This window comes from Stylophora pistillata, chromosome 14 (assembly GCF_964205215.1).
Source record: "Stylophora pistillata chromosome 14, jaStyPist1.2, whole genome shotgun sequence".
Classification (NCBI taxonomy): Eukaryota; Metazoa; Cnidaria; class Anthozoa; order Scleractinia; family Pocilloporidae; genus Stylophora; species Stylophora pistillata.
The window spans coordinates 5,914,302-5,938,820 of record NC_142532.1 but is presented as its reverse complement, the minus strand read 5'-3'; the positions used below and the strand labels follow the sequence as shown (position 1 = coordinate 5,938,820).

The window sequence follows — 24,519 nt, the reverse complement described above, 5'->3', positions numbered from 1 at the left end:
TTGTGACGTCACAGGTAGCAAGGGATTTAGGACTGAGCATAGGTAACGAAATCTATAGATGGTAAACACGGAAGACTTGTGACTTTATATATTACTTTATTATTTATAAACTCATTAATTTCAGTTGAAGATATTTTCCTTTCATGAAAAACTGTTGATTCAAGTCTAAGAAAAAACATTTGACAATGTAATCACTACCGGTAACTTGATTTTTCAACAATAAAGTTATGTTCCTTTTTCTGGCAATTTGACATTGCAGCAAATCTCGCTAACTTAGAAGCCCAGTTCTTAAAAACCACTCCTCAATTGCCAACATTGAGCTCTGGTTTCACAGAAACCTAAACTTTTCCAAGACAAATTAACAAGATGTATATTATGTTTGTTTTTCTATTGTCACCCATCACTAAGTGCTCAAATATGAAATAAGCATACTCATTAATAATGTATAATACATTTAAATCTATATACCAGCAAATACCATCCCTACAAAATTATGCTCATGTTTTGAACTACCTTATGTTGAGTGAAAAAATAATCTTACCTAGTTCTACTTTTTTAATAATAAATAGATACTATTTTCTATAAATATTTAAAGGTGATCTAGTGCCAAATTCTAAATCAGAATAATGAAAATCCCCTGTCACTTCGCCTAAAAACATAATCTGCTACTTGTGCACATTAAGTTATTATCACCATAAAGTAACTGATAAAGTTACCACTCACTGCGTTTCTGGTCGGATCTTAATGCACAATCTAATCACAGGCGGCCCAAACTCTCTTTGAGAACCACACAAGGAACACAATCTGCATATTTATAAAGATTTGTATGGGATTTTCTACAAGATATCCACAGAGATAGTTAAAAGTGAAAATATTAAATAAAAATGGCTTACCTTGTTCCATATGTGTGTTGTTTGCTCCTGGTGTCGTTATTTTACCGATTTCACTTGATTTAAGCGTTTTTTTTTTTTAATCCTGGTTTTCTACCACATTATGAAGAGAAGACTTTATGTGGTAGAGAACCAGGATTTTAAAAAAAACGCTTAAATCAAGTGAAATCAGTAAAATAACGACACCAGGAGCAAACAACACACTTATGGAACAAGGTAAGCCATTTTTATTTAAAATTTTCACTTTTAACTATCTCTTTGGATATCTTGTAGAAAATCCCATACAAATCCTTATAAATAGGCAAATTGTGTTCCTTGTGTGGTTCTCAAAGAGAGCTTGGGCCGCCTGTGATCTAACTTATGGTTTTATACACTGCACTTTAGTAATGTTGGCAACAAAAAAACATGAATTATGAACATTGTAACCTGATTGCTTTTTTTAATAGGCAGTGTTTGAATATTAAAACAAACATATTTATTTTTCCAATTCTTTAAGGCAAATCTCTTTCATAATATTTAATTCCTGTTTGGAAAACTGAGCTAGCTTTCACCTTTACCGTGTGCAATTAATTGAGGTTATCGTGTATACCCATGATGCTGTTGGGTCTCATCCTTCATTAAAAGCATTTTAAGACCCAACGGCTTCGGAGAAATGTTCGCACGGTTACGTACTCAGTGCTTTATTTTTTTTTTCCATTTTTCATGGCAAACCTTTGTCCATAAGTATTTTTCTCTTCCAGGATAGCATGGATGGCTTCTATCATTTACCACATGCAACTTGTTTTGATTATCATGTACAAAAACCAGTGTACCTCAAGGTCTCCTCGCTCATTACCAACGCTTTTCAGGTGTCAGCGTTTTTTGTAGGCTCGATTTCCACCGCTCTCTCGAGTCCGGTCTTTTTCGTTCCTGCCTGAGGAGGGAGAGGAGCGCGAGACCAGCGGCTGGTAATCGAGCCAACGTTTTTTTGCAATCGAGCGTATTTTAGTTTTTGTCACGCAAAACATAAATTTGATCATTACTGCATATGCCATGAGAAACTTCAAGGCATGCCGATAGCTGTTGATTTCCGATTTGCCAATAGCGTGCGGTTGAAATACCGTTAAAAGACGTTGCCTTTTCGTTTCGTCACCGTCACTGAGCAAGCTAAGTAGTAGTTGTCATTGTTGTTCAATTTGTCTGAACTAACGTTCCTTCTTCCTCGTCAAACGGGCGAAATTCTGGGGTGTAACTGAAACAAGGAAATAAACAGAGTAAAGCATTAATATTGTACAAGCGGGAGAAGGAAATTTGGGTGGGGGTGGGGCGGGGGGCGGGGATTGCAGCGAAAGGCCCTGATCCTTTTCATGACAAAATCTACTCATTCTACCAACGGTACAAAGAATTGCGAATATGAACATTAGGCTTCAGGGGACCTCGTCTATATTAAAAGATATAATGGAGGATAAGATTACGAAGAGAGTAAAAAGGAAATGTTAGTACTACGCATGAAAATCAGAACCAGAATAAGAAAGGTATTACCTACCCCAAGTAAATTTCTCGGTATATACCCAGTCTCCTCGCGGTTGTTCCTGGCCCACCACCATTCCTTCTCGGTCTCATCTCCCCGCGTTAGTACCAGTAATTCCTCGCCACATTCAAAGCTCAACTCGTCGTCCTTAACAGCTGTGTAGGTGTAGAGGGCGTAAACTCGACCGTCATTAACGAGTCCGAAGTTTTCCTGAACATCTGAAAGAAACAGTCTTTAGAGTGTAAATGTTGCACTCTGATTGGCTACGCCACTCTTACGTGATGGGTAGAGAGTTGAGTGAACAGCTTAACATTGTGTGTTTGTAAACACGATAAAACAAACATAAGAGCAAATTGGGCGAAAGAAAATTAGAAACGTTGATAGAAATCGTTTAAACGAAAACAATAGAAGGGAAGAGTAACTCTTGAGACTTTTGGAGCTCAAAACTTCAAATACGGATATCCTGTCGATTTACCATTCTGTTTTGGTTTGACCAAAAAACGTTCACGCTTTTAAAACACCATGGCGGGCTCCCTGGCTTTCGCAGTCGTTTGTTACTCGTCACCGGAGACAACTTGCACGCCTATAGTGTTCGCAAATTCGCAGGCGTTTGATTGCTGTGTCTGACACCGGCTTAACGTCCTCAACTCTTCTTCCTGCCCTGCCATTTCGTCCAACACGAAACTAACAAACAAACAGAGAAAACACACAGAGACATATAAAATGACTCACCGTTCAAGTATTTCATACAGCTGAAGTAACCAGGTACACCACGCTCGCAGCATTGCATGGGAGTTTTCTTCTCAAGTGAAGTAGCAGCGAAAATACAAGCGCCATGTTCATTCAAGAAGCGAGCCAGCTCTGTGGCGTTGTTAGCGGCTGCACAGTGAAGTGGAGTCCTATGCGGTGGAAAAAAAAAGATAACAAAGAAAACATTTACACAAAATTAAAACATTTATAAAAAAGTAAAAGTAAAAATATTTCACGAACGCGAGTCTAAGAGAGGTTTCAGTCTGGGAGATTGAAGGTCACACTTTCCTGCGCTTCAGTTTGTTTGTCTGTTTGTTTGTTTGTTTTTTTACTTTGTGCTCTCGTTGGCCATGAGGGTTACGAGGCTTACGTTCCAATCCACATTATCAACAGCGATGTGAGTTTACGATAAGTTAAAATTTAAGTTTAAACTTAATATTTTCACACCATCCATGCGAGTCTGGAGAGTTGATATCCACACCGAATTCCACAAGAAATTGAACCACTTCATCGTGACTTGCGCAAACGGCATTGTGAAGAGCTGTGATACCATCATTGTTCGGTTTATTGGGATCATCCACCTGACAAACACGATAATGATACCAGTCAGTTGCCTAACCTTTGAACTCCAAATATTCGATTTCAAACTCTCCCTTCTACCTTATATACACTTCTAAGCATATTTTTTGGGAGAATATTGTATTATAAAAAGATTTAACCTCCCAGCTGATAATTTTGTCTATTCTTCTTACCTGTTTACTGAACAAAGTATAAGAATTTTGAGGGGAAGATACAGGTTGACGTTAATCAATTCTAGTTGTTGAAGGCAGCCCTAGGCAACCCGGGCTTAGAGACAAAAAAATTTGGAGTCGCGACGAACGTGTAGCTGGGAGGGGTGGGTGGATAGAGAAGGGAAGACACCCCAGAAATGTGAAAAAAAAAAGAAAGGAACGAGAGCGAGAGAGAGAAAGAAAGGGAGAAAAGAATGAATCGAAGGTGTCATATTTCAGATCAGTACCTCACGAACGACTTGTTTAACTAGATCCAGTTCTCCCTCAACCGCAGCATCCAGCAATACAGCGTGTGGGTCAAGGCTGACGCGTCTCGGCTTCTTCTTTTTAGAAGTCTTCTGCGCAGGCGTAGGAGCTTTCTCAGTAGGACTGCTGGACAAGTTTTCTAAAGAATTACAGGGTACATCTCCATTCGCTTGTGCGACCTTGGAAGTGTCATCGATAGTCTGCTTTCCTTGGGGGGGTTCTGATAAGGAGTTATTCAACTGACTAGCCAGTCCGATATCTCCGTTTACAGACAAGGGTGTCGCTGTACTGATATTATTGATATCAACTGGGAAATCTTTTACTGTTACATTTTCTTTTGTTTCCAGGTTTCTTTGACCTTGGTTGGTTCCTGGAAGAGTGTCATTTTTATTATATGAATCTTTTGGCCTCAGTTCAGCGTTGGACCCAGGGATCCCATCTTCTGAGGAAAAGAACACATTTTTGAACAAACATGCTTGTTGAATTTGGCTTTTTTGAAAATTACCTCCAGCATTCGGAACATTTGTAGTCGAAGATAAGGAAAGTTCGGAATATGAATCAATTGGTGTGTTTGTGATCGCTCCATCACTACCGCCTTTCGGACTAATTCGGATACTTTCGCTATCTTGTCTACCAACTCCGGAGCTAAGTCGACCACTTTCGGGTTTTAAATTATCCCTGTCGTGATAAAATGGCCCGATTTCGGGAGGTGCTCGGTTTCTTTCGGAGTTAATTCGTTCATTTTTGGAACTGAGTCGACCTTTGTCGTCAGTGGGTTCTTTACCGTCGAAGATTTTCCTTCTTGATGAGACAGGTTCCGAAGATTCATTATTTTCTTCCCCTGGATGAGATCTACTCATTTTCTCAGGCGAAGAAATTTCTTCCTGTCCTTCTTTCGCTTTTTTACCCCGACTTGATAGCTGTATATTGAATGACGAAACGACTTGTTTGGAATTGGGACGAGCATTTGTGTTTCCTTGTGCTTTATTATCTGTCTGTGTATTTATGAGTCCGGTTTTCCTATCCAAATTTTCATCGTCTCCGAATTCCTTACGTTCTTTCTCGTTACTCTCGTTAGAAGTGCCACTAAGTAAACTTTCACCTTCGGAAGAAGTCGGAGCCACGCCGTGAAACATAAACCTAGATCGTTTACTCGTCGGAACAGGCGAACGTTGCTCGGGAATGTTCGTATCCCTCTCATTATAATAAGAAGCAGATGGCGTCACCGTTATCTTCGTAAGTGAAGACGACTTGCCACGAGTGGATACCGAATTAGAAATCGCTGAACCGAGCTCGGATCGATCGGCAGATATAGCTGACTTCTTCGCGCGGTAAGATATTGGTCGGAACACTAATGGCGGATTTCTCGCTGCATCAGCCGTCAAGTTATCATTATTTTGTGTTTCATAGAACATTCTTGAGCTATCAGTTTCATTGTTTCTGTTTGAGGTTTGTTCAGATCTTTTCTTTTCGCTTGAGGGTCCAAAATCCAACGAATCTTCTCTCTCAGCATGGCTGTTTGTTTTGATAGGGTTTTGCGATAACCGTTGCAGTGAAGCATGCGATGAATTTTCCATGTTATTTGTCCTTGTAGCATCTGTTAGGGCTGTTTTCTTGTTTCGTTTTGACGATAAATCCTTCGCGTTTTTTTCTGATTCGCTGTTTTCCATCACATTTTGTGGCAGTAGAGCGCTGTTTACCGAAGTGCCTGTTGAATACCGAAGCCGAGACAACTGCATCTTCCCAGATTTAACCGATGAATCCATAGATTTCAGCTCAGTCCGTTTGAAATCGTTTCCCACATCGCCACCTATTTGCGCACTCGCAGCTGGTGTTGTACTCCTTAAATTGAATTCTTCAAGTTTGGTCGCTAAAGATTCCACTTCGGTTTGATTGGAAAATTGTTCTTCGACTTTACTACCAATCATTTGGTTATTCTGAGCACTTTCTTCTACTGGTTGTTGAGGTTTCATTCTTGATCTTGAAAAATCAAGCACCGTCGGTCGTGCCAGGGTACCAACATTTTCATTCTTTGTTGAAAAGCCTTCTGATTTGACCAGGCGAGCTTGCAATGGAGAATTTCCATCGTTACTTTTTGGTGTTAAAACACCACGAACTGGCTGCTCTGGCTGAGCTCTAGAGTTTTCAAACTTGTTCCCATTAGGAAGTCCTTTAGGTGCGCGTTGCGGCGAAAAAGATTCAGAGAATTGTGACTGTAGTTTCTCTGATTGAGGCGAGAAGTTCCTTGGCTTCTTAACAACGCCTGTAATAGCAAAGACTGCAGCTTTGGAGGTGGACGAATTTGATGACGAAGAGGACGATGACGCTGATGACAAAGGAGAACTATTTCCAGAAAAATCTTCTCCATCACTAGGACTTGAACTCTCCATGCCATTGGACGCTGGCTCAGGTTTTGGTTCTAACAAAGGCGAAACCTCAAAGGCTTCCTCCTGTGAAGTGGATATCTGTTTCTCTTCGTTTTCATGAGATGTTTTTGACTTCAAGGACGAACAGTAAAAGAAATCACTTCCGTTGTCAGAACGATTTTCACCTACTGCATGCAAACAGTCGAAACCAGCCAGTTTAGGAAGCGCTTCAACTCCTTCGGGATCCACACGACGGGCAGGACTAGGAAACCGACTTGCCATCTTAGCAGACGCCACAGCTTCTGCTTCAAAGAGTGATTTCAGCTCTGTCACGCGTGACGCTCTCGGTGGTCCTGGTCCTTGTGTTAGGTCTTCCGTAGACGATTTATTACTTACGTGACCGTCAGAAACTTCCTCTTCTACTTCAAGCAGCGTTTCTAACTTTCTGGCGTTACGACCGCGTCCGCGAAAGGAACCGGAAGTAATAGGAGAACTTCCGTTTCCGCTTTTAGACTCGGCGTTGTTAGTTTTATTCTGTCGTTTCGAGAAGCTCCTTAGACTACTGTAATCCATCTCAACAAAATCTGGTTCGTCTGTGGGTGAAGTGACACCATTCACGATGTGATGGTTCGAAGCAGAGATGTGGTTACCCTGGGATCTTTTTTGCCGTATATTATTGGTGTGCCTGTCAATTTGGGCGTCAAGTTCAAACAGTTCTTTGTGTTTTTCGGCGAGAAGTTGTTTCTGGGATTGGATCTGCACGCTTTGCTGATGATTCAATTCGTTCCGAGTCTAAAAATAAAAGAAGAATTATTAATAAGGTGAATTTCAATTGAGAAATCACAACGGCAAGTCAGAAGAAAGGAAATTATCGCCAGGAAACAATGAGGACAAAGTCAAAACAAGCAAACTTCGCAAAACGCGGAAGAAACGCGGGAAAAACACGAGAAAAACGCGAGTGACCAAGTCGCGATTGGTTTTGGTTTTGGCATCTGCTTGGCGGAGAGCGTGACGCCTTACACTCCGAAAATGAATTCCATCTCAACCGTATTGCGCTAAATTCATTCAAAATAGTATCAGTGTCTTCTGGTACGCATTAATTGTTTTAAAAACAAGTCGTTGCCTCGATCCCGGTTGAGCAGCTGGGAACGAACAAATAGAGATAGACAGGGGACTTAAATTGACCGAGTGATGATATCAGCACTCAACATCACCGTTTTTGGCTTTAAGTACCACACAACATGGTCGACGATTTGAAATTTCTCCACCGTGGGGACCATTCTTGGGAGAACCTTCGTCACAAGTGAACAGAACTCTTTTGTGCGGATAGAAGGAAATATTGGGGAGGAAAAAAGGAGCAATTGCTATTTATCCGTTCTCGCTATCACAGAGCGCACTTGCGTCACAAAAGGTGCACGGCAATTGAGTGACTAATTCTTACCATCAATTCCTTCCTAAGTCGTTCAAGTTCCAGCTCTTGGTGCGTTTTCTGTCGACTTGGAGTTGCCTGAGACCATCCCTTTCTCTGTTTATCCAGTTGCTGAGTGAGGCTTTCAACTCTTGCCACTGCTATTGCTAACTCCTTTTCTTTCTCCATGAAATGGGAACGTACATTCTCCAGTTCCTCGGCTGAAATAAGGACAATTTCATTGTTAGCGTTGCTAAGGACGTCTGTCGAGAGAGTGAGAGTTGCGATGTAGGAAAAATTGTGTTAGGCCAATAGGAATTCATGACAATATTCTTGCAGCGGGTGAAAAGCGCGGGAAAAAAGCACTTGAGAAGTAGGCTCTTTGCATTTAATTAGCCATTTAGGGAATATACCGTTTTGATTGGTTAGGTTGAGAAAATAAAATTAGCCACAGCTACTACTGCATAACAGACTTGAATTAACTAATAATGTTTCACAACAGGTGCTACAGGTGAAAAACGCGGGAAAAGTCACATATTAATTGAGTGGTTCTCTCTTCGCGTTTCAATAGCTGTTAAAAGTTTAAATCATTCTGATTAGCTAAAACATGATGCGTCTAACGCAGCTTGACACACAAAAGAGCGGGAAAATGCCTTGGCTAAATGACTTCTGGGATAGAACGCGTTCTTACCCCGATTGTTGTAATATTTGTTTCTAACTAGCTCATTTTGGAGGACGGCCAAAAATGTGGTAGAAAGTAACTCTCGACAAATGCAGAACACTCACAACTAACATGTAAGAAGAGTGTATCAGTTTCCAAGGAGAATAAACTTGCAGCCGATAAAAAGTCTAAAATTCCAAACTTACCCAAAGCACCATTGCTCAGTTTATAAGAATCTGTTTGGTCCTGCGCATGGCGCAATTGTCTCAGCCGCTGATCCTGTTCATCGGCTTTAGCCGACAACTGCTGCACAAATGGATTCTGAGGTTTGTTCTGCGATTTCCGCCTCATTTCCATAAACTGAACCTGCTTCGCTTTTAGTTCTTTTTCTTTGGCTGCAATCTCCTGCTGTTGTCTAGCAGCAAATTCTTTCAGTTCACTGACTGATATTCTTCCTCCGCCTAAAAGCTGATACATAAACCAAAAATAAAAAATTATAAAAACAATCCCTGGCGAAACCCACATCTAAATGTCACGCGAAACCCACCTCTAAATGTCACGCGAAACCCACCCTAAATGTCACGCAATAACTCGAGAATATTCTAGAACTTAATTGTCACGCAACAACAAGGGAACTTTTATCAGGTCTTTGGTCTTCACGCAACAACAAGGGAACTTTTATCAGTGTGGGGTTCACCACACAGGATTAACCCTTCATTACCATGATCACATTAGTGAAAGTGGTCTATGGCTAAACTTTGTTTAAAATAACTAGCCATTTTGGTTCCCCTTACCATTAGAATTATTCTAATACTCTTTTTTTTTTTTTTTTCATTTATGATGCTAACCCTTTAAATCCCAAGATCTAATCATAAATTCTCCTTTCTAGCTGCTACACATTTCCTTGTAAATAAGTGATAAGAATTTGGCGCTAGACCAAGAGAACAACTTCGACCTGATAAAAGTTCCAGTATTCTGATTACCTATTTGTTGAATAATGTATGGTCATTATAGGGAAAAGTTACATGTTTATCGCTTCTAAGATTTAGAGGGTTAAACAATATCTTACAACATCTCTTGAAAGTGGTGTTTCCTCCTTAAAACCATTAACCCTTGGACTTGATAATCCTAAGTTAAAAAAAAAAGTAAGACAGAGCCTGTCAATAAAGATACAATCAAAGCTCAATTAGAGTAGAGTAGAGTAGACATCTATATTTATACAGGATAGCCCCTTCAGTGTAGTAAACACTGGTATCAACGGGGGGTCCTGTTACCCACCCATCCCACCCCAGGGGAGGACATCCATCACACAGTAATCTTGTGCGTGGGAAATTAAAGTCTCCTGCCCCTAACCCTGCAGGAGACAGGACCTCCATTTATTCATTCCTATCCGAGAAGACTAGAATATCTAATCATTTCTTGATGTTATGGAAAGGTAGCATATTCTTCTCAATTATTTTAAGACCCTGAGTGTTGATCCAGCCGGAGCTCGAACCCGTGACCTCCCGCACAACAGTCCAGCGCTCTATCCATTGAGCTAACCGGGAGGCGGTTAACTCAATGGATAGAGCGCTATTTTATTACTTGAACTATTTTATCTTGTTAGGACAAGATAAAATAGTTCAAATAATAGAGGGTTTGAATAATTGAGAATAAGAATATTACTGATGAACAAAAACTGATTACATTAAGATTAAGCAACATTTAATTGACTGTTAAACACAACATTTACAAATCGTTTTGGAAAAAAATATGACCTACAAGTAACAAACAACTCTAAGCCAATCAGACGTCATTTGAATGCTCTTTTATTATTAGTTATGATGCGTGTGAGCACTGCTTTTGCTTTTTGAAAGTGAAATAAACTCGCTTCTACTTCACTTTTCAGCACTGTAGTTTTAAAAAGAATATGGCTGCAGATCTTGATCATAACTAGATAAATAAATATTTATGATAAAATTGGGACCAGAGAAAAAAAGTATGAAAAATTGAGAAATCTGGAGGTCCAGATAATCAAGGTCTGACTGTACTTTGAATGGCAAAACAGATCTGGAAGTATCTAAGAAGCTGAATTTACACCACATCAATTAGTTCTTACTTAAGATCTATTGGAGGGCAGATGCACTTTGGATGATGTACATCACCATTTAGATAATTATCATATAAAATATATGGATTCTATATTGCTGTGGGTCTGTGCAGTCACTGCCAGCAACAGATCGCAGGAGACGTCAAAAAATTATAAGAACATCAATGACACATTCTGTTGCACTTCATGTGTCACTTCTCTAAAACACTTCTTAACAGACATAATTTATACAGTAAACACCTGCATATAAGAACACATGATTTTGGAGGTCAGGCTGATCAGGTTCTTATTATCGAGTGCTTAGTGAAAAATCAGCCTGAAGGTGTTCTTAAATTGTTCTTAAATTGTTCTTAAATTTTGTTGTTGGAATTCAGAACTGTAACAATGCAAAAAAATGCTTGAGATTAAATTAGCATATTTAAATTACAGAAAAAAAAAACACTGAGTCAAATTACAACTGGAAGCTGAGCACGGTACAGAAGTGTTGAGTTTAAGCCTAAATTATGAAGGGGACAAAAATACAAGAGCAAGCAACCAACAAGTCATTGTTTTACTTGAATTTGATTGGTAAACATGCATGGACTAAATGCTGATATGGAGCAATTATGACTGTACACAAGACACCATGTATTCTAATTTGCATGCTTAAGGTTTTTATGCTTTTATTTTTGAATGTCTTTTGCTTCACTGCTTTGTACTCTTGAAAAGAAACAATGGTCGTTAGCACATGAATGCAACTTATTTCCAGCATAATAGTGTATCATTAGCTACAGGACATGCAGGTGCAAGGACTTGATGCTTATATCAAATTATATTATTTTGACAACATCGAGGTGTATTAAGAATAGCACAGTACTGTATGTCTCCCTACAAGTAACTAGATAATTTGAAGGGAAAAAAGCTCAAAACAAATGCAAAACAGCATCACAGCTGAGGAGCTGTAGTTATCTGGCAGCAGGCCTTCTGTAGGATCTGAAATTTTTTTAATGTCTTATCCATTTTATAAGAACATTTTATATTTCCAGGCTGATTTTGTTCTTATAAAAATGGTGCTTTATTTGCAAAATTTCAGCCTGATGTTCTTAATCCATGTGTTCTTATATGCGGGTGTGTACTGTATCTGACAGTTACTAGGTAAAAAATTAGGTTTGAAAGATTTTTTTCAAATTGTTAAGATAGTCTGGATCACATTTCTACACAAGTACATTAAAACTGCAGGGTGAATTTACTTCAATAGCAAAATTTTTCTCATCAGATATTGCTTCTGAAATTTTGTTTTTTTTTTTTTTTAAAAATTTCCAAAGAATGAGTTAGAAGGCATCCAGAAACAAAAAATTGCATGGAATGCCCTTGAGAATGAAAAAAAGAAAATAAAAACCAAAACAAAAAAACAAAAGCACTCAAAGCAAGTCATGGAATAAGGTTTAAAATAATATATACAGCATCAATCTTTATTCACACAATGACAAAAAAAGGTAAAAAATTTGTAACTGATCCAAAGTGCATGAAGACATTCCTTTCTCAAAGCTCTAACTGAATGATACCCAAGGCAATAATTAAAATTACTTAATATCCTACCATTAACAGCTTGTGAGTAAGATGGTATCTCCTCTCTTGGTTTTAGATAAAACTTCACATCATCCAGATCGCTTCCCCACTCAAGTAAAGTGCTAAAGATCGACTCACTATCAGGTACAAGACGTTCTTAGGAAGAAACAAAAACTATAGCTAAGATCCAGAACATAAAAGTTATAATTCAGGCTTTCATGGCCTTTAAACAATGGCATAAAAACAGATGGGTTAAAAAATTCTTCTTTATCAGAAATTTTACCTGTAACCTGTTCCTAATTTGAAAAATTCAATATTAGTAGAGGAGATGCTGTATTTGGTTTAATAAAAGGCAATGTGCTAAAATATTACAACATTTCTTTAATTACAAATGAGTGCCTTTTCTTTTGTTTATCCAGTGTGGCCCTAGCCAATTTCAAGCACATTCCTGTTTGACATTTTGAGTCTAATCCATGCCTGTATCTTAATTTAATCATTTTAGGTTTGCCAACAAATTAAAATATTAAAAATATTGAGTGTTTTCAACTTCCACAGGTCAAATTTCATGGAGTGATAGCAGTTAGAGAACCAAAGATACAATTTTTATGAAAACAATCTAGACAATAGACAAGTACAAAAATAGAAAATTATTCATAAATGTACAAATCTAACTGGTATGCATGAAGAAGTATACACACTGGCAGAGGGCCACTTGCATTTCCTAGCAAAAGCAGATGATATTGCTGCAAATGATGCATGAAAGAGATTAATGCACTAAAAGTGCTGCTATTTTAGTTCTCTATGAAAAAAATTTCTAACAATTGTTACCAGCTTAAAGAAGAGTTGATTTTAAGTTCGTAAAGATGTGTATCAACAATGTCAAACCTACCACATCCTTGCCATACTTCTATCAGATAGCAATCAGTCTCCTGGATCTGCCGTTGCAACCTTTGCACTATATCTTTGCATTTCGTCACTTGTGTAACAAATATTTCTGCCACTTGCTGCTCTTCATCCAGGTAAACTTTGAGTCTCAGCTAAACAGCAAAAATCAGCTTGATAAATATTAGGCATGCAAAGAATGCAAATATCTAAATTGTGTCAAGAAAAGGCTAATCACAAGAACAAATTTTCAAGTGCTGTGGTGAATGTTATAGTATGTACAATTACAGGTAAAAGTGTTTGTTCTGACTAACCATATATTTCAAGAACCGCTTTAATTTCAAAGGATAGTTAATTTTGCTATTGTCAAGCTTAAGAATTGCTTAACATAACAAATTAAGGGCAGAGAAATGCCTGCTGTGTGGGAAGATGCCAAAAAAACAACAGAAAGGTTACAACAAATTAGCATAACTGTCAGGAATTGTAGAGGAATACATTTAATCTAATTACAGAGCGTAAATGTCGGCAATCCATACTAGGCAAACAACATCGACAACAGACATTTTTCTTCAGATATAATTATACCAACCTCACACAACTGGCATCAAAATGCTACAATGGATGTCATAAAAAATTTACATTTCAAAAGACATGAACCTGCTACTTCAAATTAACACCTGTGTTACATTCTTTCAAAATGAGAAGAAAGGACCTAACAAAACAATAAAAAATTGACCCAAAGTGTAAATTATGCTACAGGTAGACTCAAGGGAATTTCTTGAAAGATGAGACATGCAAAATCATCTTTAACAACATTTGATAAAAATTACCTTCATGGGCACATTACTGACACTTTTACTGCTGCCAACACTTTCATAATTGCTTTTACGATTAGCCTTAACACACAACATAGCTTCTGAGTTGTTTAGTGACAAATACTCCAACAAGTAACTTGTTGTTAATGCTTGCAAACATATTCAGATATTGGCTTTGACTGCGGCACGAAGAATTGTTGCTAAATAGAGAGAAACTGTATGTACATAAATATATTTTTTTAGGATATTAGTCACTGCATCTGATCAGCTGTAATCAAAACTGCGATATAGGTTACATACGTGATGTTGATCGATTTCAAAGGTAGATAGATTAAATTAATTATAACTTGCCTCCAGATCGTAACCTATAATTCCATGTGAAAAGATTACACTTAGGCAAAAGAATTACTCATTTAAATCAAGTCTCTAGATAGGCGCATGAAATCAAAGTCGTCTTTGCGACGCGGGAATTAACGGATAGATGCGAAAACTATCGTAATATTTGAATAGAAGTTCATTTCGCAACAACTCTTTAGAATACTCCATCAATCCTCTTGGGAAATCAAACATTTACATTTTCCGTGGATCATCTTTTTTTTTCTTTATCGTAAAATTTGAGTGCCGCGCTTTCACCGAATAGCGCCATTTCATTTAGACTAAAATTCATTCAGGCATATCAAAAACAAAGGACATAAAAATATGGTCCAATATTCTTCCGTAGTCAAATTTCCGGTGGCGGTTTTCTATTTTAAAACTGTACAGCCTAAAATCCTCTGTCATTGAAAAGAGCCCTTAATTAATGTGATAATAACGTGGACAGAAGTTACAAACGAGCTTTCGACTGCAACAAAACAAGCGACAAACACTGCTCTTGAAATTTTACTCACCCTTCTTTCCGCTCCGGCCATATTGTTTACAATCCACAGTGCATCGCGACCACAAGTCAGAGTAAAACCGTTAGGGGTAGGGATGGGATTCATTGTTTGAAGACCTTTTTGCACCGGATATTTTTTCATCCCTTGTGTTACTTAAACCTTGTAATTTTATCCCAGACACATAAAAAATTCAATTTTTAAAGTAATTCTATGAAAATTATTCCCTAAAATTCTATTTTTTTAATCAGACAGACTTTATTTCATTTCTCCCACCCCTCCCTAGGTAAGGCTTAAGCTCGTGACCATTTCGCGGGAACCTTTCAAAATGGCCGCGAAACATGTTGACGCGACGTAGAAAAACAGGCGAAAGAAAACATCAAAGCGGCGTCTTTGTCGGCTAACTATAACACCAGATGGCTTTAGATCGTGTTGTAGCTTTGGTAGATATGGACTGCTTCTATGTTCAAGTCGAACAAAGACGAAATCCGGATTTGCGAGGGAAACCTTGCGCTGTAGTTCAGTACAAAACATGGAAAGGTGGAGGGTAAGTGAAGTACTTTTCCTTGATCAAAGATTCTTTTTAATCAAGTATCCCTTACTGAGTATTAAATCGTGAAATCTTGGAGCCTTTTTATCAATACAGTGATAGATCTTGGCGGTGTTGCGGTTAATTTGTCAATATAAGAAACTCGCCCCGAGCTTGAATAGATTAGAGAAGTTTCTTGATCAAATTACATAACATGATATGATAGCTTTGACATTTTTTCCAGTAGCTTTGACAATATAACAGTATCAATACGCAATATGGTACTGATCGGGGGTATCTCGCCACCGTTTGTTGTGTTTTTTTTTTTTTTTTTTTTTTTTGCGTGTGTGTGTGTATTGTGGTTGTTGTTGTATGAGCCCTTTGTATTATAACGTAGACGGCGCTCTTTTTAACCGGTTTCGAAGGAGTCTGTGTTCTCTTCGTCGACACTCGAATGGTGTTGTATTGATCCAGTTTAGCTAAACAATGTGGAGATTGTTGGACAGTATGGCTGCTTGGCCAACTCACTCCAATACAACATATCCTTCGATGAGCTTAATGATCAGCTTTTATGTAGTGTAGTTTTGGCACTAACAACTGAGCTGCACTTCACAAGTTGTCACATTTCTTTTTCGTAAAATAACTAAGATAGTACGAATGACCTGATTGGTCAAGATCATATTGTTCAAGAGCAATAGATGGGACTTTATTGCATTACCTTCATAACATTGGGAAACTTAACCACGAGAAAAATTTGTAAATCATCTCGCTCTTGATTTTGCCTAAGTAATGCACATAGCTTATAGAGACTCTTTAAATTAGGAGCCCATCATGATTATATAGTTTTGTTATTTTTTACAAAATTGTTGACAAATATCATTCAATTATGTGTATGATTAATGCAGTCAACTCTCCACTAACACACACTCAGAAGCAGACATTTCTTCCTACTTACGGACACTTTTTTCTCTAATTCCACTTTTGCCTCCTAGTCTAACTCTGTATTTACACATTCTCGTAGGCACACATTCTCTTGTAAGTGGATACAGCTACTTTGGAAATGTAGAATTGGATTTTTTCTTTTGTTTTTGGTTTCTCGTGAGCGGACATACCATGGATATATAATAATTGACTCTTGGCAATGAAATGTCTTGAATTTGCAAATTGGCAAAAATATGGCCATTGACAGAGCAAAATAACAGTGAGGATTAGTTTTGACAAATCCATTTGTCTGCAGGAAAGCAAGTTTGACATTAAAAGAGTCTAACATAACCCTCTCTTGTAAGTGAATTTCCACCCTATTTTTCTTTGGTGTCAGCTAATCGGAATAATTCTTGTAGGTGGATAGTTCTGCTAACAGATACTTAATCCAATTCTGGAGGGTGCCTGCTTACAAAAGGGTTCATTGTACGAAATTTACTCTAATACTATCAGATGTTTTGTCCTTTTTCTTCTAGATCGTAGCTTTTGGGTGTTTTGTGTCACTAAGTTAGTGTGGGTTTTTTTCCAGACTGTAACATATTAACATAATTGATAGAGTTTCTTCTCATCTATCTACCAAATCTAACTATGTCAAGGAGTGAGCATCCAAGGGTGCATGAACCCAGCCCCTGTAGTGTATGCAGTCGAACCTCGATCATCTGGACTCGTTGGGACTAGATGAAAATAGTCTAGATAATCAAGGATATAAATATGAGGAAAAAAAACTGATTAAATTAAGAAAGTGAAATTTAATCGTGAAACAAAAACATATACAATTAGTTTTGGATAAAAATGTGGTCCACATCCTCACTGTACATTGTGAATAGCCAGTAGAGTGTGAAATCTCACTTAAACGCCGCCTGGTTAGCTCAATTGGGTGAGTGCCAGACTGCTGTGCGGGAGGTCGAGAGTTCAATACCGGCCGGACCAACACTCAGGGTCTTAAAATTAAATGAGAAGAATATGCTTCCTTTCTTTAACATCAAGAAATGATTAGATATTCTAGTCTTCTTGGATAGGGACGAATAAATGGAGGTCCCGTCTCCTGCAGGGTTGGGGTAGGAGACGTTAATTTCCCACGCACGAGATTACTGTGTGATGGATGTCCTCCCTGGGGTGGGTTGAGTGGGTAGGTGAAATTGCTACAGACTAAACATGGCTGCCAGAGGTGCCTGTCTGATTTCAACCTTAAAATTGTAACTAAACACGTATGTTGTTTAGAGAAATAGAGACCTTTACCTTTAACAAAAAGCAACTCTAAGCCAATCAGGCCTGACTGGCTTCGAATGAGAAAAGAAAGAAAGAATGTTCATCATCAGTTACGGCTTTTGCTTTTTGAAAGCAAAAAAAAAACTCACCTTTACCTTAGTTTTTAACACTGGCTTTGGACTTGATCATGATTAATAAATAAAATGTTCAGATAATTGAGAAATCTGGATGATTGAGAAATGTGGATGATCGATAAATCCAGATAATCAAGAAATCTGGATAATCGAGGTCCAGAAAATCAGGGTTCAACTGTATCACATTATACTGGATAGAGCAGGAACAGCATAATGAAAAACCTTCTTGAGGATCTTGCAATGTGCAGTATCAAAGTCATCAGTGTACAACAAGCATAAAGCATGACAGAAATTGATCTGGGTTCAGTTGTTCGAAGGCCGATTAGCACTAATCCAGGGTTAAATTTTGATTCAGGTTTCCTTATTTCTCTATTCAAGAACCTTTATGAGATAATTTCCCCTGTTCTTTTTAGAGCATCCGATCATCAAATTGTAGACACAAAATAATTAAACTGAACTTTCTCCTAAAGCATTTAGATCTGAAATCAAATTTCACGCTAACCCCTGAGTTAACTTAACCCAGCTTTGAACAACCCGGCCCTGTTCTTTTACAATATTGTTCATATGATAAGCTGAATATTATACACATTATTATCAGTTCTCGTTTTTTATCGATCTACTGGAGGACTGATGTATATAGTAAATGACATTGCCATTAACAACATTTTGCATATTCATTATATCAAACAATTAGATTCCATGATTTCATAGGTCTGTACAGCAATAGATCACGGAAGGCAGCAAAATGTAGTAAGAACATTAGTAACACAATCAGCTGCACCTTGTGTAGCACTTTTTGGTTGCTATAACATTTTGATTTCATCTGGGATCTGTTACTGAACAGAAGCACAGTGACATTGCATCTATTTGTTGAATAGCTCTGATATTTACCAATCTCACAGATGTATGTCAGTTGATCTTACCCATGGGTGGGTACAGAATACAGAACTTTATTTTATGTGGCACTCCACTTAGCTAAAAGCTACTTTACAGGAAGCCCACAAATAAACATACAAAATTGCAAAACAAAGAAAGATAAAATTTAGCTAACACTCTAAAAATTTTAAAAATCTGTGTCAGCTAGGTGATGCGTTGGTAGTGTGTCGGTGGTGTGTCAGTAGTATGTTGGCCAACATGTCAGCAGATGCGTTGGTGGGATCAGATTCTCTACCTTTACCATGTATTTCTGTATTAGTATTATAGCTGTGAGCTACGAGGCGCGTCATTTTGGAGTGACAAGAAACATGCGTGGAGATGAGGCCAAAGAGAAGTGTCCAGAGATAAATTTGGTGCGAGTCCAAGAGGCACGTGGGAAAGCCGACTTGACACATTATCGGGAGGCAGGGGCAGAGGTGATTGCAGTGCTTTCTCGCTTCTGTGACAGCTGTGAGAGGGCAAGCGTGGATGAAGCATATCTAGACTTGACAGAACGTGTTAAAATGTAGGTTTTTTGTGTGAATGTGAAAGGCTGTCCTAGCAGCTTATTCATTGAAACCTCTCAAATTGCAATATCCAGTGCTCCACTTTGGGATAATTGCATGACTGTACATATCCATTTTACAGGAGAATGCTCACCATGGGCCTTGACGAGATTGCTAAAAAGTCTGCAGAATCAACATTTCTTGAAGGTTTCACAGCAGATGACAAGGAAGATAAAGATGTGGATACTGATGCTTGGAGAGCTTCTCTTGAAAGCGATGAGAATGTTAGGAGGCTCGCAGTTGGTGCAATTATTGTATCAGAAATGAGGGAAGCTGTGCTGCGGGAGACACAATTTACATGCTCCGCAGGGATTGCTCATAATAAAGTGAGAGGCTCTGTTATCAAATATATTTTTCCTTTATCTCTGCCTTTGTTTGATAACTAGAATTGTGTATTAAAGAAAAAAACAAACTAACTAACTGACAACCAAAGAAATTCAATTTAATTTCTGAATTGAGTCATATTCTGCAGGGTCTCAACTCAGAGACAGATTTCTTATTTGTTTCTGAATTCGGCATTCCAAGCAAAAGTAAATGCCACCTACCACACATTTAACTCATTAACTTCCATCAGTGACCAAGACAGAATTTCTTCCTACAATTTCATCACAGTTATAAGAAGATTAAAGGATTATTAGTTGATCCAATGCCAGATTCTCTGAACTAACATTTTAAGGATTGTATGCCGTGCAGACGGTAATGAGAATTTCTAATAAGATCAGGGAAAAAAAAGGGTGAAGGGTGTTCCTAAGGCATAAGTGATCAGAGAATTGTCTAGCTTCTACAAAGAATATTAATAAAATTCGGGCCATTTGTTGATGGCCTGAAACAATCAAGAGCTTGTTAAGGTGTTGATCATTTCCATCATTCTAATGACCTTGAGGTTGATCTAGGAGGGAAGCTTAGCCTTATCGCTCAGAGGGATTGGTTTGCTTCTTTTGTTGATTTGTGGCTTGTTATTTATTGTCATCTTCTATCAACAATGAATATGATTTTGTCGTTATCAGGTGCTGGCAAAGTTATGTGAAGGACGTCACAAACCAAACAAACAGACTCTTCTGCCCCAGAGGGCAGTGCCAAAACTGTATGAGAAAATTCCCATTAAGAAAGTGTAAGCTATTTTATTCTTTGAAAACTTGGGCACAGCTCTTAAAGGTCAATGCCATTTAGAGAAAAGAGGCGTTGTTCTTGGTGGGCAGCAGTGCTTTTAGATGTGAATGTACCCAATTTTTTATATTTTTATATCTTCTTAGTAGTGAAAATTTTTATTTTTTAGCTTTTAGTATCTATGTTGAGTTGAATCTTTAGCATTTAATTGTAATGAGCAATTGAAAATTCTTATATTGATGATTGTGCAATATAAGCATAAATTATTATTTTATTGTTATTATTATTATTATTATTATTATTATTATTATTATTATTACCTGGTACCCCTCTACTCTTGGACCTAAAAAGCCTGCGAGGTGGGCATTTAAGGATAAGGGGGGAGGGGAGGGACAGCAACTGTGTCTGCAAATTAAGTATGTTGTATTATATTCTTTTGTTTTTATCCATGATAGCAATTTATAGACTTATTATGGTGCATTTTCAGCCGCAACATGGGAGGAAAACTTGGCATGGAAGTGTGCTCAAATTTACATGCAGAAAAGATGAGTGATTTGGCCAAATACTCCCTTGGTGAGTTACAAGGTCGTTTTGGAGACAAGACTGGGTAAATATTTTTGCCTTATTCATGAAGTAAATTGGAATCAAATAAGCTCCAACTCATCGTGTTGGAGGTTGATTGCCACCAGTGAGCTTCATGTCTCTTTTGTTATGCATTTGTTTATTTTTTTTTTAATTGAAGGAAGCTTCCTTTTTCGGTTGCTAGGGAGTGGCTGCATGAAATAAGTCATGGAATAGACCACGAACCCGTTAGACCTCGCCAGCTATCAAAGTCTATAGGCTGCGGCAAGAACTTCCCTGGAAAAGGGAAGCTTGCAACAGGAGAGCAGGTAGATTATAAATTTTAAGAAAACGTGTTTTGAAAACCAGTGATTCGTTATAAGTGATAAATTTACAAATTTCAACCAAGGAAACTTTCTGAGTGGCAAGCACGGTCCAAGATAGTGATCATGTGAGGTCCGTGACCCATGAGCACCCGTGAGTGTATTTACCCATAAGCCCTTGCGGTAAAAAGAAGAAGACGAGAGAATAAAGAAAGCACATGGTTCAATAGTTGCAAAGTTTATTCGGCGACCGAGTAACAATCGGCTGAGAATTGACCGTTGGTGACCAGGCTTCAACCGCGAGATGTGCTTGAGGTTTCATCTGAATTTTCTTTTGTTGTCAGGTTAAATACTGGTTAGATCAGCTGGCTGGTGAAATCCATGAACGTCTCACGAAAGAATCAGAACTGGTACGTGCGTTATAACTCTCTGTAAATTTCCTTGCATCCTTTGCAAAGCAACAACGTGAAATGATCAAACTTTGCGTTGTTTGGAGGGCGTGAACAACGACGGCTATTTTTTTAAATTTCTACTTCATATGCAACGCTGGGTTTCTTAATCACTTTCGAGATAGTTTTGACGGTGAGCAACAAACAAACTAAATGACGTAAGAGCATCGCTAGATTCGTGGGTAAAATATAAGTATGAAATATGAGTTCGACGTCGCTGTCGCGGCTTTTCTTAAACTCCCTCATATTATTATTTATTACACGACTCGGGCCGTCAGAGGGCCAATAACTAAGATCAACCAATCAAAATGCTCTATTGCCGGTCAATATTCTCTCAGTATTGGACCGGGCACTGTCCCGAATGGTCCCGAATGATACCGCACTTGTGTCCCTTTGAACTTCAGTCGTATAATAAATCTCTTATTAACCAAGCTTGCTCGGAACCGTACTGGAAGAATATCGGCCCGCGGTCTTTTTTGTACGGACCTCGCTGCGCTCGATCCGTACTGTCAAGACCTCGGGCCGATATTCTCCCAGTACGGCCCTCGCTCTTGGTTAATAAGATATATATATTATGATACCATAAAGCCTAAGGGGGGGGGGGGTGGGGGAATCAAGTAAATCTTTTATTGTGACACGGCTAAAATCCCTTGACGATATGGAGCAAAATGAATTTAGCAATCCCCTTTTACTTCCGACACTCTTTTGGAAATTATTAAAAATACTTTTGGGCAGAGGAGTCGACAACTTGAAATTGATAGTTAATTTGTCTTTAATTTGTGTAAGGATTTAATTTTATTCATCATTTTACCAACAGAACAATCGGGAGGCAAGGCTGTTGGGTGTTGGCTTCAAAACTGAGATTAACTCATCTTTTACTCGTTCTTGCCACCTGAAAAATTCAACAGCCGAACAAATTGCAAAGGATCTTTATAATTTACTGTTGCCATTCAACTCCATAAAGGATAATAAAACGGATACATGGTAAGGAAAAACTTCCGGGTGTGGCATATTTTTTGTTAACCTTTACTTACATGTTGGAATTTAATGAAGATAGTCCCTTTGCAAAAAATACCAGAGATATTTATTTTATAGCGGACGTCTATATATTTTTAAATTTCGGGGTTTAGTATCGCTGAGTATTTTAAAGAGTTGAGCCGTTTTTGGATGTAATTACGAGTAAAAATAATCAGCGATACTACGCACAAAAAAAATTAAATGAATCATCAAAACGGCAAACTGATTCGAACAAAGGAAAATATCTTTAAAACCTTATGAGAACTTAAAGTAAAAACAACTACATTGGCTAAATTGTGGGAAAACACGGGTGGCTAAGTCGTGACTGGATCAATTTTGCATCTGATTGGTTGAAGTAGTGGCGGGAGTTTTCTAAACCAATCACAGAACGAAGTGAAGCAAAACCAGTGCAATCTCGGGTTACTTTCGACATTCGATTGAAAGTTGCTCTAAACGAGTAATCAAAATTAACTTCTCCACAAAAAGTTTTTGGCTTTATGGAAGTATCTTAAACTCCTTAGGTATCCAGCCATTGTCTGCCTGAACGTCTCAGCCAGCAAATTTGAAGAAATAACTAATCATAATTGCACGCCGTCCATAAGCTCCTTTTTCACCAAGAAAAACAAGTTGGAAAAAGTGGAAAATTTGTCGGACAAGTTCGTGTCAGAAAACGTGGAAGATGGGTGTTCATCTAGTTTTAATTTAGAAGGAAATAAAGGAATTGGTAGAACTTCTGTTTCTGGCAGTGTGGTTAACCAGAATCTGCACGAAGAAAACTCATGTGACGGAGTTCAGAGATACGACAATAAAGAATGCAGAGATAATGAGAAAAAAGTACTTGAATCGAAGCATAATGTTGGCACGCTATCGAAAAAGAAAGGCATAGAAGCGTTTTTATCGGGAATAGTTATCTCTGAAGAAAAGCGGCAACATAATGAGGGACGACTTTGCAATCCCTACCAGGGCTGCAAAATCGATTCCTCGGTGTTAGAAAGTTTACCACAAGAAATTCGGCAAGAGATTGAACAATCGCTGGGGAGACCCAATCAGGAAGGTGAAAAGAAGAGAAGAAAGCCTTCACTTTTTGGTTCAAGGGTGTCCCCGGACGAAGCACAAGGAAGAGAGACATCGACGAGTGTTGCGATAGGTGGTGGGTCGGCCATTGGTAAAACTCGCGTGAATCTTTGTAACCAAGTAGACTGGGACGAGACAGATTTGCGCAAATGCGAGAAATGCGGGGAAACGTTTCCCGGCTGCGTCATGCCGGAACATTTAGACTATCACTTCGCGCTGGAATTGCAAGAAGGAGAAAACAAGTCTACCGTGACATCGAAATCGGGGAGCTCAACAAACGAGCCTCCGAAGAAAAAGCAACGCACTACAATTCAGTCTTTTTTTACGTCTAAGTGAGCGCTCTCTCTCTCAATAGATTTGTGTCACGGTTTGTCTAGTGTACTTCGTAGGCGTGGTTTAGTCTTGTCACACAATGAGCGTTGCGTGACGATACTAAGCAATTTCTGCGAAGGGGACTGCTAAAAGATTGACCCTAATAAGCTTAAATGTTTGAGGCTTATCTTGTGCTATCTGTTTTAATATTCACTATGGTTGACCATCTTTGTTTTATATTTCCTACCTCTGTGGTGTTTTTCTATAGTAGCTGACCAGTATTTCTAGTTTTGTTTGTTTTCTTTTTTTAATTGGATTATTTATTGACGATTAAACTAGAACCCAAGTGATCACGAAGTAACTCTGCAGTGAACGAAAGGAAAGATCTGATGTTTGTTTTTTCACTCATGCCCGAGAATTGTTTTTTTCGTGGTAATTACGCCAATCACTTTGCAATGCAACCTTTATCTTTCTCACGATGTCTCCTCACCCTCACCCCCTCCCGTTCCCCCTC

At 38.4% G+C, this 24,519-nt stretch overlaps 2 protein-coding genes across 5 annotated transcripts; one reads left to right on the top strand and one right to left on the bottom strand.

Annotated features, from left to right (window-relative positions):
- Positions 1-76: 76 nt before the first annotated feature.
- LOC111332713 (uncharacterized) lies at positions 77-14,926 on the bottom strand. Of its 4 annotated transcripts, none has more exons than XM_088744254.1 (11): positions 14,844-14,926; positions 13,149-13,296; positions 12,290-12,415; positions 9,692-9,750; positions 8,829-9,090; positions 7,995-8,182; positions 4,169-7,345; positions 3,598-3,731; positions 3,133-3,299; positions 2,416-2,618; positions 77-2,121 (listed from the first exon to the last, which is right to left on the bottom strand). In XM_088744254.1, the coding sequence occupies exons 1-11, from the start codon at positions 14,862-14,864 to the stop codon at positions 2,095-2,097; spliced, it is 4,512 nt and encodes a 1,503-aa protein (XP_088600380.1). In that variant the 5' UTR covers positions 14,865-14,926; the 3' UTR covers positions 77-2,094. The 4 variants fall into 4 exon arrangements, with proteins under 4 accessions (XP_088600380.1, XP_088600379.1, XP_022793861.2 ...); XM_088744253.1 differs by lacking the exon at positions 14,844-14,926 and adding an exon at positions 13,972-14,825 and having other exon boundaries at positions 9,692-9,746; positions 12,289-12,415; XM_022938126.2 differs by lacking the exon at positions 14,844-14,926 and adding an exon at positions 13,972-14,825.
- A 193-nt stretch (positions 14,927-15,119) lies between these two features.
- On the top strand, positions 15,120-24,362 carry LOC111332705 (DNA polymerase eta). Its single transcript, XM_022938118.2, has 9 exons — positions 15,120-15,375; positions 18,877-19,122; positions 19,245-19,488; positions 20,170-20,273; positions 20,757-20,876; positions 21,036-21,159; positions 21,498-21,563; positions 22,420-22,586; positions 23,141-24,362. The coding sequence occupies exons 1-9, from the start codon at positions 15,245-15,247 to the stop codon at positions 24,027-24,029; spliced, it is 2,091 nt and encodes a 696-aa protein (XP_022793853.2). The 5' UTR covers positions 15,120-15,244; the 3' UTR covers positions 24,030-24,362.
- The last annotated feature ends 157 nt before the right edge of the window (positions 24,363-24,519 follow it).